At 55.1% G+C, this 16,206-nt stretch overlaps 4 protein-coding genes across 4 annotated transcripts in view; 3 read left to right on the plus strand and 1 right to left on the minus strand.

Moving 5' to 3' along the window:
• Positions 1 to 3,258, minus strand: part of GUITHDRAFT_147529 (hypothetical protein) — a gene marked incomplete at both ends in the record, with an annotated part of 5,324 nt that extends 2,066 nt beyond the window's left edge. Inside the window, 16 exons of the mRNA XM_005820942.1 lie at positions 264 to 319; positions 624 to 664; positions 920 to 995; positions 1,177 to 1,218; positions 1,252 to 1,358; positions 1,401 to 1,440; positions 1,535 to 1,576; positions 1,869 to 1,940; positions 2,101 to 2,172; positions 2,236 to 2,280; positions 2,339 to 2,374; positions 2,426 to 2,463; positions 2,750 to 2,823; positions 2,869 to 2,904; positions 2,961 to 3,050; positions 3,155 to 3,258. Of these exons, the coding sequence (XP_005820999.1) occupies positions 264 to 319; positions 624 to 664; positions 920 to 995; positions 1,177 to 1,218; positions 1,252 to 1,358; positions 1,401 to 1,440; positions 1,535 to 1,576; positions 1,869 to 1,940; positions 2,101 to 2,172; positions 2,236 to 2,280; positions 2,339 to 2,374; positions 2,426 to 2,463; positions 2,750 to 2,823; positions 2,869 to 2,904; positions 2,961 to 3,050; positions 3,155 to 3,258 (971 nt within the window). The remainder of the gene's footprint in view (positions 1 to 263; positions 320 to 623; positions 665 to 919; positions 996 to 1,176; positions 1,219 to 1,251; positions 1,359 to 1,400; positions 1,441 to 1,534; positions 1,577 to 1,868; positions 1,941 to 2,100; positions 2,173 to 2,235; positions 2,281 to 2,338; positions 2,375 to 2,425; positions 2,464 to 2,749; positions 2,824 to 2,868; positions 2,905 to 2,960; positions 3,051 to 3,154) is intronic.
• Positions 3,259 to 5,250: 1,992 nt separating this feature from the next.
• Positions 5,251 to 6,285, plus strand: GUITHDRAFT_147530 (hypothetical protein; the record flags this gene model as incomplete). The annotated part of the gene is made up of 1 exon (XM_005820943.1): positions 5,251 to 6,285. One exon carries the CDS (start codon positions 5,251 to 5,253, stop codon positions 6,283 to 6,285), a length of 1,035 nt encoding a protein of 344 aa, XP_005821000.1.
• Positions 6,286 to 8,124: 1,839 nt separating this feature from the next.
• Positions 8,125 to 11,388, plus strand: GUITHDRAFT_119821 (hypothetical protein; the record flags this gene model as incomplete). The annotated part of the gene is made up of 11 exons (XM_005820944.1): positions 8,125 to 8,162; positions 8,209 to 9,070; positions 9,251 to 9,437; positions 9,490 to 9,571; positions 9,833 to 9,869; positions 10,078 to 10,146; positions 10,197 to 10,235; positions 10,553 to 10,636; positions 10,827 to 10,900; positions 11,162 to 11,239; positions 11,316 to 11,388. 11 exons carry the CDS (start codon positions 8,125 to 8,127, stop codon positions 11,386 to 11,388), a joined length of 1,623 nt encoding a protein of 540 aa, XP_005821001.1.
• Positions 11,389 to 12,465: 1,077 nt separating this feature from the next.
• GUITHDRAFT_119822 (hypothetical protein) lies at positions 12,466 to 15,665 on the plus strand (the record flags this gene model as incomplete). Its single annotated transcript, XM_005820945.1, has 11 exons — positions 12,466 to 12,503; positions 12,550 to 13,411; positions 13,579 to 13,765; positions 13,818 to 13,899; positions 14,166 to 14,202; positions 14,415 to 14,468; positions 14,519 to 14,557; positions 14,837 to 14,920; positions 15,102 to 15,175; positions 15,440 to 15,517; positions 15,593 to 15,665. 11 exons carry the CDS (start codon positions 12,466 to 12,468, stop codon positions 15,663 to 15,665), a joined length of 1,608 nt encoding a protein of 535 aa, XP_005821002.1.
• Between the last annotated feature and the right edge of the window lie 541 nt (positions 15,666 to 16,206).

Raw genomic sequence — 16,206 nt, forward strand, 5'->3', positions numbered from 1 at the left:
GACCTTTGCGTACTTCGACTACTTGATCTTCCTATATCTCTGTTCCCGTACACTTCCACCATCTCGCTTGAAAAGATTTTTCCTTGCTCCTTCCCCCGCCCTGCCGCTGCCTCTGTCCCTTCTCCATCTCCTCCTCCTTCTCCTTCTCTCCTCCTTCTCCTTCTTCTTCTGCTGCCGCTGCCGCTGCGCCCCCCCCGCCCCCATGTTCCCCTCTTCCTCCTCTTCCTCCCACTCCCCTTCCTCTCCTCCCCCTGGAGTCTTACCGGAGTTTTCTCGTCGTCGGATCAAGTGTGGCGAAGAGAAGGTCGTCGGCATAAACCTGAAGGCGAAGAAGCAGTTATTGACCGTTATCACCACCAACAAGACCATAACCACCGACACCCTCCTCCTCATATCCTCGTCTTCATCACTCCTATCCCTCCTCTCCCTCCTCGTCATCATCCTCCTAGTCCCTCTCACTATCACCTCCTTTGCACTGCTGTGCTCTGCTCTATTCACCTCAGCAAGTGGAGGTGAAGATCAGCAGAGCAGGGCAGGGCAGGGCAGGGCAAAGGAGATGACAGCTCCCTACAGACCCATTCTCGTCTTCCTCGTCCTCCCTTCCCTTCCACATGAAGTTTTACCTCTTCAGATCCACACAGTTTGTTGAGCATCGTCGATTTGCCTGGCAAACGACGTCATACTCCAAGAAAACAACCACAAAAAAATGTTTGCACAAATACCATACACATTGATAAGAAACACGGCAACTGCGTGCTGTTAACGATTTCTCTCCCGTATGCCACTCATTTTGTCCATCACGTGTGTTTTTTTTCCAGCTCAATCCTCTCTCATCCATTCTAAAGTAATGAACAAATACAATCATTCTCATCTTGTCAATCCTTCATCTGTCAGGCCTCTCTTTGCTGCTCAGGCTTACCGGCATTCGTGTATCCAACGATGGCTATGATGGGTAAATTATCCCTCTCCCTCCTCTTTGTTCTGTACACCTCCCGCTGCGAAAGAACCATTTTCACAACAACCATGATCAACATCAACATATACATCGCCATGCACATCAAAATTACAACATAAACATTTACCAAAACATACACATCAATGCCCACATTACCATTCACAATCTCTTCATCTGCACCCACACCCACACCCACATTTACATTCAGTTCAATCATCAACCTGCTGCTTGACTTCTTCCATCTCTTTCTCCACGTTTTGCAGCTGCAAAACACCATCATCCCCATCCCCTCAGACCTCCGCCTCGTCCTCCTCCTCTCCCACCTGCTTGCGGAACAATCGCTTGTCTGCTTCAATCTGCGATTCACCCATGCCCTTGAGGTTTTTCCCTCCTCCTCCTCCTCCTGCTAAGGTTTAGTTGAGCTCTCCCTGCAGGAAGCCTTCACCTCCTCGCGCCTCCATGCCGGCTCCCTCCGTCATGAAGTACTGCAGGAGAGAAGAGGGAACAAGAGATGAGCTTGCGAGGAGAGGAGAGGAGGAAGAAGAAAGCAGGGGAGGGCAAGAAACGAAAGAGGCATACTTGCAGTCGAGGCATCATGTATTTCATCTGCGCAGCTTGCACCTGCACAGAGTTTGAACGGAGTGAACAGGTCCAAGTAGGAGGCAGAAAGGAGAAGCGAGACAAGGGTGAAGATGAAGTCGGTAGGTATGAAAAGAGGAGGGGAAGGAAGAAAGGGAGAAGAAGTGAGGGAAAATGAATTTTGAGGGGAGCCATGGGCAGGAAACATGTACCATCGTAAACCAAAAGAAGATTGGATGGCAGAAGATAGAGTTGGAGGAGAAGGCAGAGGAGGGGGGAGAGGAGGAAGAGGCTCCTTTCTGTGTGCGTGAGGAAGAGGAGGAGGAGGAAAGACCTGAAGCTTTGCCTCCCTGGTCCTTGCTCGCTGTGCAAAGATTTGAAGGATAAGCATGGTCCTGTCAAGAACCTGCAAGACCTTGAGGAACGGATACCTTCATCCTCCTTCCTCTGTCTGCTCTGCTCTGCTCCAGTGCCCTACCCTGCCTCTCCTCTCCCCTCCCCTCCCCGCTTCCACCCCTCCCCTTCCCTCCCCTCTCCTCCCCTCCTCCCTCCCCTCCTCTCCTCACCCGAACGTCCTCTCCCAGAATAGTTTGGATGTTCCTGCCTTGCGCAGGGGAGAGCTCATCATCGAACACAACCTGCACCAACAGGTCGATCAGCCAACAGGTTACGGAATGAGCAGCAGTCAGTGCAAACTTCACCACGTCGATCTCGAGCGTCTTCACTGTCTTGGCGAGAGCCTCAACCTGGCGGGTAACGAGGATCCATCACTTGATCCTGCTTGTTCCCGACGTCCTTCCATACCTTTCCTGCCCCGATGAATGTAGAAGGACTCGGGTTCTATCATACAGCATCACAAACAGGAGCACAATAGACCTCCTTCCTCTTGACCTGCATCGATTGGAACTCCCTTCCTAACACGACCAGCCCTGGAAAGAGTTTGCACTGAGCAGACCACCATCGAGCACAGGCAACAGAATGATTACAGCAGGAAGCAGAGCTGAACACAAGAGGGGACGAGATAGCCACCGAGAGAAGAAGAGGACAAGGGCAGGAAAGACAACACAGCAGAAAGAGAAAGACGAGAAGAACATAGTAGAAAGAGAACGACGAGAAGAACACAGTAGAAAGAGAAAGACGAGAGGAGGAGGGGCACAGGGAAACAAGACGCCGTCATGCAATCAACACAAGAGCAGCTCTACAAGGCTGACAAACCTGCCGTCTCGCACAATCGTTGAAGCTCATCCAAGGAATCGTCTACCTCCCATGACGACTCCAACGTCTTGTATCTGTGAGCACTTAGGGCAGAGATGTTGAGAAGACAAACATCTCACCTATTCCTCTTGATGTCAGCACCAACGATGTACGCTCTAATCCACATGTCACCAACGAAATCCTCTGCATTGTTAATCAAGACTTCTCCCACCTGTCTCCCTTCTTGGTCGTGATGGTCTCGGAACCGAACAAGTTCATGTTGAGAGAGGAGAAGCGCTTCGGTCCATCACTCCACCTCCCCCTGCAGCAACATCTGAGCATGGCACCCTCCCTGCGGCAAGGAACCTGGGACGTTGAAATGGTATCTTTGACCTCCCAATTTGTCCCAATGGCAAGTCAGCACACCGTTTGCTCAGGCAATGAGGCCCCGGGATCAGAGTGAAGGCGTGAACGTGTCCAACACTCATTACCATGCTCCACAGCAGAGCAAAGGAGATCATCCCAGGCATGCTGATGTTCCTGTAACGCAACTGTGCCCTAGAGCAGCGATCGGCCCTGCGCTGCCTCACTGCGTGCTTGTTGGAGCGATGCCGTGCACAGTAGCGATTGGACGTCAGCTATCCGCAACGAATCCTCCCTCTGGACCCTTTCCTACGATGCTCGTCTCCGGCCCTCCTCCCTGGACTGTGATTGTACCTCCCGCAGTCTATTCCGCCTAGTGGATCCTTAATAGCACGCAGTTTACTCCTCCTTGACCCTCACAGCGCACTGTCTCCTCCGATCATCCTGCTATCCTCTGATATCGCTCTTGCCCTGACCTTCGTTCACCTGCTCTCCTCGTTCCTCCGCATGCAGATACCCTTTCCCGCTCCCGCCGCCTCCACCGTTCGAGGCCGCATTCCACACAATGGGGGATTACACCTTAGTACCCGTAGTATGATCCCGATTCACGGTGGGGTGGGTCTAATTTAGCCTGCCAATATCTCAGTAAAACTCTGAGTCTGCCACGGGGTATCGGCCAGTTTCAGCTTAGGGCCCGGGCCGGGCCTGTGCCGTCCGGCGATTCTCTGCGGCGGGCCGACAGGGCCCGGCCCGGCTAAAGCCGCTGCACACGCTTGTTGTTGACAAAGTTTTTTTACTCAAGGTTAAGTTAAAGATCAGTACGAGGAAAAAGGTTTACTAGGCAGCAGTGTAGGTGTGCATTGCTGCCTTGTGTTAGTTCCCTACATGGAGCTGAGGCGAGCTGTAAATCAGCCACTGGGAAGCAGCTGGTCTTTTCCCTAGTTGAGTAAATATTCATGGTCGGTCCGAAGAGGTGCGAGGAGAGCCCCCCGCAGGAAAAAAAAAGGAAGAATGAGATCACCCTGCAGTACAAATATTGACTTATTTCTTTACTTACTCATTTCTGGCACGGCAGCGCTTGTTTATTGGTAGTAACGGTCACTGCCTCCTCTTGCTGCAAGGGCGCATATGTTTCTTTACTCAACTTCATATTCACATACTGTAATTTACTCAAATGATAGAAGCTCTGCTGCCTCTTCCGGTGTGGACGGCAACCGAGCCGTGACGCCTTGCAAATGCCGTCCCGAATGAGCCGTGCCGTGCCGGGGGGTGGATGACTTGACTGTCAGCTGCTGACAGACAAACTCACTTTACTACACAGAAAGTTGATTGAACATAGCGGTCATTGACCGGTAGTTGAAAGGTAAAGTAGGGGTAGTATGGAATTTCGGCAAAGTGGTCCATTGTATGCTCGAAACAAACTGCCCTCTTATCCCAATATGGGGGTGGGGTCTAGAGCAGGGGTAAGGAGGGGTAGAACCAATGCAGGGCATCGCAGCCGGCAGGAGGACCGGACGGAGAAACAACCAAAAAAAAAAACGAAATTGGGGTCTGAAGGTCAGACATACGGGTCGTTTCTCCGACTAGAAAGGGGGTACTAAAACAGACATGTCTCTTTCTCAAGAGGAGGGGTGATATAGGTCTGAGAAACACAGGAAATATAGGGTAGGGTAGTGAGGAGTCATGGGCAAACCCATTGCGACGGGGTCCACAACGGGAATGGAGGGGTCCTTGTAGTTATGGAAGAGTCCAGAATTCGTGGTGGGTAGGGTGATAACCATGGAAAATAACGGGGTAGGGGTCCAGGTTCAGTCACGGCAGTGATGTTGGCCTTCGGAGCTGGGGTCGAAATGAAACCGATTGTACCCCACCCATATATATACTACCAAGAATGTGTTCAAGAACCAGGTAGTAGGAGTACCCCACCCACTGAAATAGTATGTACAGACTGCAGGAGGTTATTACTTAAAACCCCTGGTGCCCCATCGTCATCTGCCTCCTTCCTCCCTAAGTCTTCTGCCGCCGCAGTCCTTCCATATTCTCTTGTTACCGATCCCAGCGCTTCTTTGAGTGCTCTCTGCGGCTCTATCTCAACAAAAGTGCTTTCTTGGTGGCAAGACAAGCTGCCTGCGACAAGAACACGTCAGGGTACAAAGGAGATGAAGCTTTTCAACAAGAACAGATCTACCATACCTGCCAATCTCCTCTCCGATGCCTCCATCGTTGTGGACGTTCGTGCTCGCAGTCGCATCCTCCTCGCCAGCCCTCAGTGGATCTCGCTCTTCGGCTTTAAGCTCGACTCAGACGTCGTCGGGCACAGCCTGAGCGACCTGCTCCCCGACCTGCCCGTGCTGCATCGGCTGGTCAAGGAGGGCAGCATGGGGTACGCGCGGGAGGGGTACGTGAGGCTGGGGCAGCAGGGGTCGTTCCGGGTATCCTGCAGGCCGGTGGGGGGGGACATGGAGGACGGGGACCCTGTGGGGTGCGTGCTTGGGTTTAGGAGGACGCGTGCGGAGGAGTTCGAGCGGGGGATGCTGGAGACGCGGGAGGCAGTGGTACTGGTGGGGGCGGACGCGGGGCTGACGATCCTGGGGTACAACCAGGAGGCGCTAAGATGTGTTGGGCGAGAAGGGGAGCTGAATGGGAGCGTGACGGAGCTGACGGAGGAAAAGGGTGACGGAGAGAGGCTGGCAGAGGTGTGCCGGAGGCGGCTGAGGGAGGAGGAGGGAGCGGAGGAGGCGACCTGGGAGACGGTGTGGGTAGGGAGGTCGAGGGTGAAGGTTTATCCGGTGGCGCTATACTCGGGGAGCCGGGGGAGGCTATGCGGAGTGCTGCTGTACATGCGAGAGGATAAGGGGATATGCCGAAGGACGTCGAGCATTGCCAACGTGTGCGAGGCGAAGTGGGAATTTGGCTCTTCCACGGATGTCGCAAATGGGGCTGATAATTGCTGTGATAAGCGTTCATGCTGTGATGTGCAGCGGGGTTCTGAACAGAACAGTTGCTGTGTTGATTTCCAACTGCTCGACTACAGCAAGACATCGCACACCGAAAACTGTTTGAATGGAACCATAGATTCCCAGTTGATTGGATTTGCACAAAATCTTACAATTCTTTGCGTCATGGCGTTGGTCCTTGTTTGGTTTTCCTTCTTTGCAAAGATCGGTTCCGGATCACTGGCCGTGGTTTTGTGAATCAATCTCTGAAGCCGCAGTGTTGACTCCCGATGCTTGCCTTGAAAGTTGAAGAGTTGGTTTTACTTTATTGATTTGTAGAAACACTTTCCAGTGGTTAGAAATTTGTAACAAGATTTGTATTAAAAAGTTTAATGTCACTGACTCAGTCGAGCAAGGACTATGTCACCCGAAAGTTCGGCTCGGAAAACTTTCGACCTGACGTCAGTCATCTCCGAGAGCTATGCATACCGTACCGTACCGTACTCCGTAGCCTGCCACGACGTCGGATGAACTCCTCGACTCCCCTGATTGTCCTGGTACTGTCGGATTCTTGCGACAGTGTCAGGGTCAAGCCTCCTCCGACGACTCTCCTGATTGTCCTCGTCACGGCGTACTGATTTTTAACTTCACTTTGTGTAACTTACTAAAGGAAGATTTTTAACTTACTTCACGCACTGCGCGGGGCGTGACCGGGCCTCCGATCGGACGGCGGCAAGCCTCCGACGGCCAAGCCTCGGCCGAGTACGGTCCGAGCCGAGCGGCCCGGCGGCCCCCGTCCGATTGCGGCCCGGCTCAGCGACTCGGAGGCGGCCAGGCTGAGTCGCCGGCTTCACAGGTTACGGCGGGAGGCGGGGCACTGGCAGGCTCGAAGCCTCGGAGCCACCGTGGCTCCAAGGCAGTGGCACTGCCAGCCGGGGCCGCCGGCCGGCCGCTGGCCCCCGGGCCGCCCGGGGCCGGGGGGCTGCCGGGGGGGCCGCACCCGCCGGCCGGCAGCCTGTGCGGCGGCCGCCCCGCGCGGCGGGCCCTGACTCCCCGGGGGCCGGCTCACAGCGGCGGCGGCTTTCATTGATCAATTACTCAAAGTTAAGTTAGTCCGACCGGTTCTCGACCGGGTCCCGGCCGGGCGTGCCGCTGGGCCTGATCGGACCGCCGCTCGAGTCCCGCCGGGCCCGGGGAGCCGGGAGTCCCGTAAGCCTTCAGTCGGACGGTCTTTACTCAAAGTCAAGTTAAGTTAAAAATCAGAGTAAGATACGGTAGTACAGGCAATGAGGCGGGCCTGCAACTGTCCTTCAAGTAGTGTACTGGCACTCAAGGATCTTCTCGCGTTCCTCGTCTGACATTCCCCGGAATGACCAGCCTGGTCAGTCAATACCACCGTACCCCCTCTGTAGCCTGTCAAACTGTCACCTTGACCCCCCGTATGTGGGGAATATCTTCAGAAAAGAGGGGGGTAAATTCGACTACCCCCACCCCCCTTGATGTGGACGTTTGGTACCGTGTCGGAATGTATTAGACAAGTGAGCTCTGAGGATGGCACACTCCCCCGAGGGATCCGTAGCATTTGCGTTGACCCCACCCCTACCCCCTCCCTAAAACATCAATATTCCTCGATTTACACACAAGGACCCCCAAAAAACGACGATTGACAGGTAATTATACCGGTACTGAAAAAATACAATGGGGTACAAGTGGGGTCAACACTACACCCCCGGGGATTGAAAGCATGCCTGTGATATTCCCCTCCCCGACAGTCCCCAGTATCCCTCCCCGCATGCGAGAGAGACGCTAAGGAGAGAGCGACAGGAAGCAGCGCGCCGGAGATGAGGAAGAGGAGGAGGAGAGGCTCAGAGCGGAGAAGAGATCGGAGGGAAGGGTCAGCAAACACGTTGAGAGGGAAGTTGTTAGCAGGTTATTGTGAATGTTACGAAATTCGAGTCTAGCAAGACAAAGCTTGACGCGAGACAACGTCGCTCTATCTTCACGCGCACTGCCGCTGGCCGGATCTGTGCTCCGTTGACCATCACATGCGTCTGACGCTGAGATCCAGGTGAAACAAGGCTGCAAGGGCATAGCACAATGTCAAAAGTCGACTTCCTCCTCGAGCTCCCTATAGAGTGAGTCATCCGCTATCGCACTATATCTCTCACACTCTTCCCGCAGCATCTCCTCTGCCTCCCTCCATCCTGCTCGCTACCAGCCTCTCGAGAGCTTGCTTATCGCTGCTGAGATGCACAAGGACTCCTCCCAGCAGCTCATGGACGGCGCTCAGCACAACGCTGCTGCCTCCTGCTCCCAGCGCTCCTCCTCCTGCATGCTGCAAGCCTCCCCAGTACCTCCCGGGCTTGCTTCCATGTCGGGCGTCCAGTACAAGCAGGAGATCCTCCCGACTCTGGAGCACTTGGTCCGGAGCTCCAACCTGATGATGATGCTTGACCCCTCCCGGTCCTCCGGCAACGCTTCTGCTCTCCCCTCCCTCCCCCTCCTCCCCCGAGACAGGAGCCTTCTGGATCTTCACGCCTACCCTCATGCTTCCCCCGTCTTGTCGGAGACGCCCGCCGCGTCTGTTGTGCGTCCTCTTGCCCAGCTAGCGACCTGCTCAGTGGTTCTGAGCAACTCGTTGGAGCTTGCGCAGCAGCGGGCCCTTCTGCAGCAGCTCCTGAGCCAGACCCTGAGCATGAACGCTGCCGCCAACAGCATGCTCAAGGAGAGGAAAGACCCGCAGCATGGCAGCCTGCTGGAGAAGCGGAGGGCGAGCGAGGAGGAAGGCATCGACTACGCGCAGTGCCTCAAGAAGTCGAGGGTGGAGCAGGAGTCTTGCATGCACTCCCTGCAGCAGGCTCTGAGGAAGGAGCTCGGAGCTGCTTCTTCGCAGCCTGCTCTCCTCAAGGCCGAGCATCGGTTTGTGTCGCGCAAGCGCCTGGGGATCGTGCATGACCGACGGGGGAGGCTGAGGGAGGTGGAGGACTTGTTCCTCGACTGCCCGCTCATGCGCCCCTACATCGAGATGGGATACAGCGCTCAGGTAGCACGCGAGAGGAGGAAGGAGACAAGGGGACAAGATGAGCTCAAGGATAGAGAATGGAGGAAGATCGAAAGTTCGAGGAAGGAGGCAGCCGCGGGGAAGAGCAAGGATCAAAAGAGGAGGGAAAGAGGAGAAGGAGGAGGAGGAGGAGGAGGAGGAGGAGCTGATTTGATCTTTCAGTCTGTCCTCGCAGCCTTCGCAGACGCCCGCGGGCCGCTGCTGATGGCGATCAAGGAGGTGGCGACCGCCTGCCAGGGCTGTGCTGGTAGCTGGGGAACGAAGGAGGCGCAAGGGAACATCCTGGCGTCGATCGAGGCTCGCAAGATCCGGCAGACGGATACTTGGATGAGCATAGAGCTGGATGCTGGTAGGACGAGCAACGGGCAGCAGCTGCGGGTTGCTGACCTGCTCGTGAGCAGAGAGCGGGAAGAGGAAAGAGATCATGTTTGGATCCCGGCTGGCGGAGCTTCTTGGGGTGACGACTGAAGAGCTCATGTGCAGGTGACAACACCCCCTCTCGTTTCCCGCACACCTTCCCTTCATTCATCTTCTTCTTCCCTTCTCTTTCCTCCGTTTGGTTTAGCCCTTGCATCGTTTCTTTCCCTGTCTTTTCCCTGTCTCCTCCCTCACGTCCTAACGCATTCCTCTACGCTTCTCCTGTCTGACCGCAACCCATCAGGTTCAGAAGTCACTCCGCCCCTCTCCCCTGCAGGTGATAGGATCCTTCTGCTGGTCCCTCTCCCCTCACTGACGGGAGAACAGCGAGATCGACTTCATCTGCTACCTCGTCGACGATATGGTCAGCTACTTACAAGCTCCTCCTCCCTCTCTCCTTCCTCCCTCCTCTCGCTCTGCTTGGTCATACCCATCCTTCATCCTCCTTCTCTCTTCGTTTGCTGCTGCTCTTACTCCTTCCTCTTGCTTCTGCTGCTGCCCCTCTTCCTTTACTTTGCTCACTGCCTCATCGCATCCATCTTGACTAGCATCGCTCACGCGTCTTCCTCTAGCTGTCAAGACGTCAGGCCATTACAACTCACCTCCTGGTGCACTCGAGGGGCTCAAACTGGATGAAGCCGGTAAGAAGGCGATGGTAGCAAGAGGTCGTGAGGCTTGACGTGTGCGGTAGGTGAAGGACTCGGAAGAGAGCGGTAACACTCTAGAGAAGGTACATGTCCATTCTGTCCTGTCGTTTCCTCTCACCTGTCCTGTCCTGTCTCTTCTTGTCTTCATCTTTTCCATGCTGCTCGCTTTGCTCTCCTCCTCTCGTCTGCTCTATCTTTGTTTGCGTCTGCAGAGTACCAAGATCTCACCAGCTTTCCTCAGATCTCCACAAGCCATTCAGATGCATCCGAGGTCCGAGCCTCATCTCCTTGACTTCGTCCTTTCCTTGTTCTCTCCTCCTCTGCTCTTCTCCCCCCTTCCCCTTCCTTGTCTGGCCCCCTTCTTCCATATCTTGTCCCATTCGCTGATCGCTTACTCCAGATGCTCTCCATCACTCACATCAGGGAGCACGATACCCTGGGACGTCTCGTGCGTTTGACAACCTTCTACACGCATGCGACTGAGGTCAGACATTCGCGTCCTCCTCTCCATCCACCGTCTCTGCTCCGTCAGCCTGTCTGCTTCCTACGTTATCTTTCCTTTCCCTCCTTCTTCGCTTTCGTCTCCTCCTCCTCCTCCTCCTGAACCTTCTCCTCTTCCTCCTTCCCATCTTCCACCTGAGTTGACAGCTCTCTCATCATCTGCTTCACTTCAGGATCAGTACAACGCTGCCATCTCGCGCAGTCTCCCTCCTCTTACGCTCCACTTGAGAGAACAAGCAGGGTTCAAGTAAGGCTCTCCTGCTCTTGCCCTCCAACACCTCCCAACTTCAGCAGCTAGTCTTCTCTCGCTTCCTCTTGTCCCTGCACTCGTTTATCCCTCCTGTTGCTTCTTCTCATGGCTTTTTGTCTTGTTATATCTTCTTTCTTGGGTCATCTCTGCAAACAAGCAAATCCTCCTTCTCCTTTTCTCTTCCTCCTCCTCCTCGTTTTCCTCCTGTTCCTCCCCCTTCACTTGTCTTCTCCTCCTGGTCGTGATCTTGTATTTCAGAAACCTTCTGTGGAGGCAGAAGATCGCCATGCAGTGCGTGGGAAGGATCTTGCACATCAAGAAATCGCCTGAGGGCAGGTGAGCCTCTTTCCCCCCCTCTTCCCCTCTTCTCATGCTTCATTCTCCTCGTCTTCCTTACTTGTGCTTGTCTCAGGGCGAAGCTTCTCGCACTCTCACAGTCTATCACTGAGCGTCTCAACACCCTCAAGGAGTCCAGAAGCTTCTAGCATCAGGAGCAGCAGCAGGAGAAGGAGAAGGAGGAGTGTAAAGAAGAGGACGGGATTCTATAGCTACCGAGCTTGTGTCACATTAACTTGCGATCTACTGCATGTTGTTAAATTTCATTTCTTGTTGTTGTCTACCGCCGTATGTATTAAACCAGGCATGATCCGACCATCTTCCTGCTACAGGATACATCTTGGATGCAGCATGTGCAATGCTGGGGATCAACCCCGATGTTGATGGCGTTGGAAGACCTGTCGCACCTCCTTGCTCAAGGGTTCGTTCTGTATCCCGACGGAGCAAACAGAGTCCACGAGAGCAGGATACAGACTGAGAGAAGGAGGGAGCGACAGAGGAAGGGGAAGAGGATAGCAGGGAAAGGAGTGGAGGAGAAGAGCTCAGGATCAGCAGCAGACGACGGTGGCAGGAGGGAAGAACACTGGAAGAACTGAGGGAAGAAGGGGGGGAAGGGGGAGGAGGGGCAGAAGGAAGGGAAGGAGGGGAAGGAGGGGGAGGAGGCTGGGAAGGAGGGGTAAAGGGAGGGGAAGGAGGGAGAGAAAGAGGGGGGGGAGGAGGGGGAGGAGGCCAGGGAGGAGGGGTAGAAGGAGGGGGAGGAGGGATAGAAGGACTCCGGGGGAAGGAGGGGGGAGGAGGGGTTACAAGTTTAAGTTCCGTGAGCAGCAACAGGTAGGGCCCAAACCCCCGGGGACTATTAGTAGTCAGTTTATTCCCCTCCCCGACAATCCCCAGTATCCCTCCCCGCATGCGAGAGAGACGCTAAGGAGAGAGCGACAGAAAGGAGCGCGCAAGAGATGAGGAAGAGGAGGAGGAGAGGCTTAAAAGAGAAGAAGAGGCTCAGAGCGGAGAAGACATCGGAGGGAAATGGTCGCACACAAATTGGAAGGAAGTTGTTAGCAGGTTATTGTGAATGTTACGAAATTCGAGTCTAGCAAGACAAAGCTTGACGCGAGACAACGTCGCTCTATCTTCACGCGCACTGCCGCTGGATCTGTGCTCCGTTGACCATCACATGCGTCTGACGCTGAGATCCAGGCGAAACAAGGCTGCAAGGGCATAGCACAATGTCAAAAGTCGACTTCCTCCTCGAGCTCCCTATAGAGTGAGTCATTCGCTATCGCACTACATCTCTCACACTCTTCCCGCAGCATCTCCTCTGCCTCCCTCCATCCTGCTCGCTACCAGCCTCTCGAAAGCTTGCTTATCGCTGCTGAGATGCACAAGGACTCCTCCCAGCAGCTCATGGACGGCGCTCAGCACAACGCTGCTGCCTCCTGCTCCCAGCGCTCCTCCTCCTGCATGCTGCAAGCCTCCCCAGTACCTCCCGGGCTTGCTTCCATGTCGGGCGTCCAGTACAAGCAGGAGATCCTCCCGACGCTGGAGCACCTGGTCCGGAGCTCCAACCTGATGATGATGCTTGACCCCTCCCGGTCCTCCGGCAACGCTTCTGCTCTCCCCTCCCTCCCCCTCCTCTCCCGAGACAGGAGCCTTCTGGATCTTCACGCCTACCCTCATGCTTCCCCCGTCTTGTCGGAGACGCCCGCCGCGTCTGTTGTGCGTCCTCTTGCCCAGCTAGCGACCTGCTCAGTGGTTCTGAGCAACTCGTTGGAGCTTGCGCAGCAGCGGGCCCTTCTGCAGCAGCTCCTGAGCCAGACCCTGAGCATGAACGCTGCCGCCAACAGCATGCTCAAGGAGAGGAAAGACCAGAAGCAGGGCAGCCTGCTGGAGAAGCGGAGGGCGAGCGAGGAGGAAGGCATCGACTACGCGCAGTGCCTCAAGAAGTCGAGGGTGGAGCAGGAGTCTTGCATGCACTCCCTGCAGCAGGCTCTGAGGAAGGAGCTCGGAGCTGCTTCTTCGCAGCCTGCTCTCCTCAAGGCCGAGCATCGGTTTGTGTCGCGCAAGCGCCTGGGGATCGTGCATGACCGACGGGGAAGGCTGAGGGAGGTGGAGGACTTGTTCCTCGACTGCCCGCTCATGCGCCCCTACATCGAGATGGGATACAGCGCTCAGGTAGCACGCGAGAGGAGGAAGGAGACAAGGGGGAGGATAAGCTCAAGGATAGAGCATGGAGGGAGGTCGAAAGTGCAAGGCAGCAGGCAGGCGAGGGAAAGAGGATGGATCTACAGAGGAGGGAAAGAGGAGAAGGAGGAGGAGGAGGAGCTGATTTGATCTTTCAGTCTGTCCTCGCAGCCTTCGCAGATGCCCGCGGGCCGCTGCTGATGGCGATCAAGGAGGTGGCGACCGCCTGCCAGGGCTGTGCTAGCAGCTGGGGAACGAAGGAGGCGCAAGGGAACATCCTGGCGTCGATCGAGGCTCGCAAGATCCGGCAGACGGACACTTGGATGAGCATAGAGCTGGATGCTGGTAGGACGAGCAACGGGCAGCAGCTGCGGGTTGCTGACCTGCTCGTGAGCAGAGAGCGGGAAGAGGAAGGAGATCATTTTTGGATCCCGGCTGGCGGAGCTTCTTGGGGTGACGACTGAAGAGCTCATGTGCAGGTGACGACACTCCCTCTCGCCTCCCGCACACCTTCCCTTCATCCTTCTTCTCCTTCCCTCCTCTCTTCTGCGTTAATGCTAGCCCTTGAATCGTTTCTCTCTCTGTTTTCTTCCTCCCTTCCTACTCCCTCCCTCCCTCACGCACTCTTGCTCGTCTGCTCCTGTCTGACCGCAACCCATCAGGTTCAGAAGTCACTCCGCCCCTCTCCCCTGCAGGTGATAGGATCCTCCTCCTCGTTCCTCTCCCCTCACTGACGGAAGAACAGCGAGATCGACTTCATCTGCTACCTCGTCGACGATATGGTCAGCTGCTTACAAGATCTTCCTCCCTCTCTCCTTCCTCTCTCCTGTCTCATACCCATCCTTCATCCTCCTCCTCTCTTCGTTTGCTGCTACTCCTACTCCTTCCTCTTGCTTCTGATGCTGCTGCTCTTCCTTCACATTGCTCACTGCCTCATCGCATCAATCTTGGCCAGCATCGCTCACGCGTCTTTCCCTAGCTCTCAAGACGTCAGGCCATTACAACTCACCTCCTGGTGCACTCGAGGGGCTCAAACTGGATGAAGCCGGTAACAAGGCGATGGTAGCAAGAGGTTGTGAGGCTTGACGTGTGCGGTAGGTGAAGGACTCGGAAGAGAGCGGTAACACTCTAGAGAAGGTATATGTCCTTTCTGTCCTGTCGTGTCCTGTCCTGTCTCTTCTTGTCTTCATCTTTCCCATGCTGCTCGCTTTGATCTCCTCCTCTCGTCTGCTCTACCTTTGTTTGCGTCCGCACAGTACCAAGATCTCACCAGCTTTCCTCAGATCTCCACAAGCCATTCAGATGCATCCGAGGTCCGAGCCTCATCTCCTTGACTTCGTCCTTTCCTTGTTCTCTCCTCCTCTTGTCTTCTCCCCCTTCCCCCCTTTACCTTGCTTGTCTGATCGCTTATTCCAGATGCTCTCCATCACTCACATCAGGGAGCACGATACCCTGGGACGTCTCGTGCGTTTGACAACCTTCTACACGCATGCGACTGAGGTCAGACATTCGCGTCCTCCTCTCCATCCACCGTCTCTGCTCCGTCAGCCTTTCTGCCTCCTACGTCATCTTTCCTTTCCCTCCTTCTCCTCCTCCTCCTCCTCCTCCTCCTTCTCCTGCTCTTCCTCCTTTCCAGTTTCCACCTGAGTTGACAGCTCTCTCATCATCTGCTTCACTTCAGGATCAGTACAACGCTGCCATCTCGCGCAGTCTCCCTCCTCTTACGCTCCACCTGAGAGAACAAGCAGGGTTCAAGTAAGGCTCTCCTGCTCTTGCCCTCCACAACCTCCAACTCCAGCAGCTAGTTCTCTCTCCTTTGCTCTTGTCCCTGCACTCGTTTGTCCCTCCTGTTGCTCCTTGTCATGGCTTTTTTCCTTTTTATTTCTTCTTTCTTGTGTCATCTCTGCAGACCAGACAATCCTCCTCCTCTTCTCCTTCTCCTTCTCCTTCACCTTCAGTTGTCTTCTTCTCCGCCTCCTTCACTTGTCTGATCCTCTTGGACCTGATCTTGTATTTCAGAAACCTTCTGTGGAGGCAGAAGATCGCCATGCAGTGCGTGGGGAGGATCTTGCACATCAAGAAATCGCCTGAGGGCAGGTGAGCCTCCTTCCCCCCTCCTTCCCTTTTCTCATGCTTCATTCTTCTCGTCGTCCTCACTTCTGCTCGTCTCAGGGCGAAGCTTCTCGCACTCTCACAGTCTATCACTGAGCGTCTCAACACCCTCAAGGAGTCCAGAAGCTGCTAGTATCAGGAGCAGCAGCAGGAGAAGGGGAAGGAGAAGGAGGAGTGTAAAGAAGAGGACGGGATTCTATAGCTACCGAGCTTGTGTCACATTAACTTGCGATCTACTGCATGTTGTTAAATTTCATTTCTTGTTGTTGTCTACCGCCGTATGTATTAAACCAGGCATGATCCGACCATCTTCCTGCTACAGGATACATCTTCGATGCAGCATGTGCCATGCTCGATTCAACCCCGATGTTGATGGCGTTGGAAGACCTGTCGCGCTTCCTTGCTCAAGGGTTCGTTCTGTATCTCGACGGAGCAAACAGAGTCCACGAGAGCAGATAGAAACTGAGAGAAGGAGGGAGCGACAGAGGAAGGGGAGGAGGATAGCAGGGAAAGGAGAGGAGGAGAAGAGCTCAGGATCAGCGGCAGCTGACGGTGGCAGGAGGGAAGAACAGAGGGAAGAACTGCAGGTGCAATGGGGGAGGGGGGCAGGAGCAATGGGGGCAGGAGCTGGGCACAGCGCTGGGCGCACCGGTGGGCTGCAGAGTGGGTGCAGA

This window comes from Guillardia theta, assembly GCF_000315625.1.
Source record: "Guillardia theta CCMP2712 unplaced genomic scaffold GUITHscaffold_159, whole genome shotgun sequence".
In the NCBI taxonomy this organism is placed as follows: domain Eukaryota; class Cryptophyceae; order Pyrenomonadales; family Geminigeraceae; genus Guillardia; species Guillardia theta.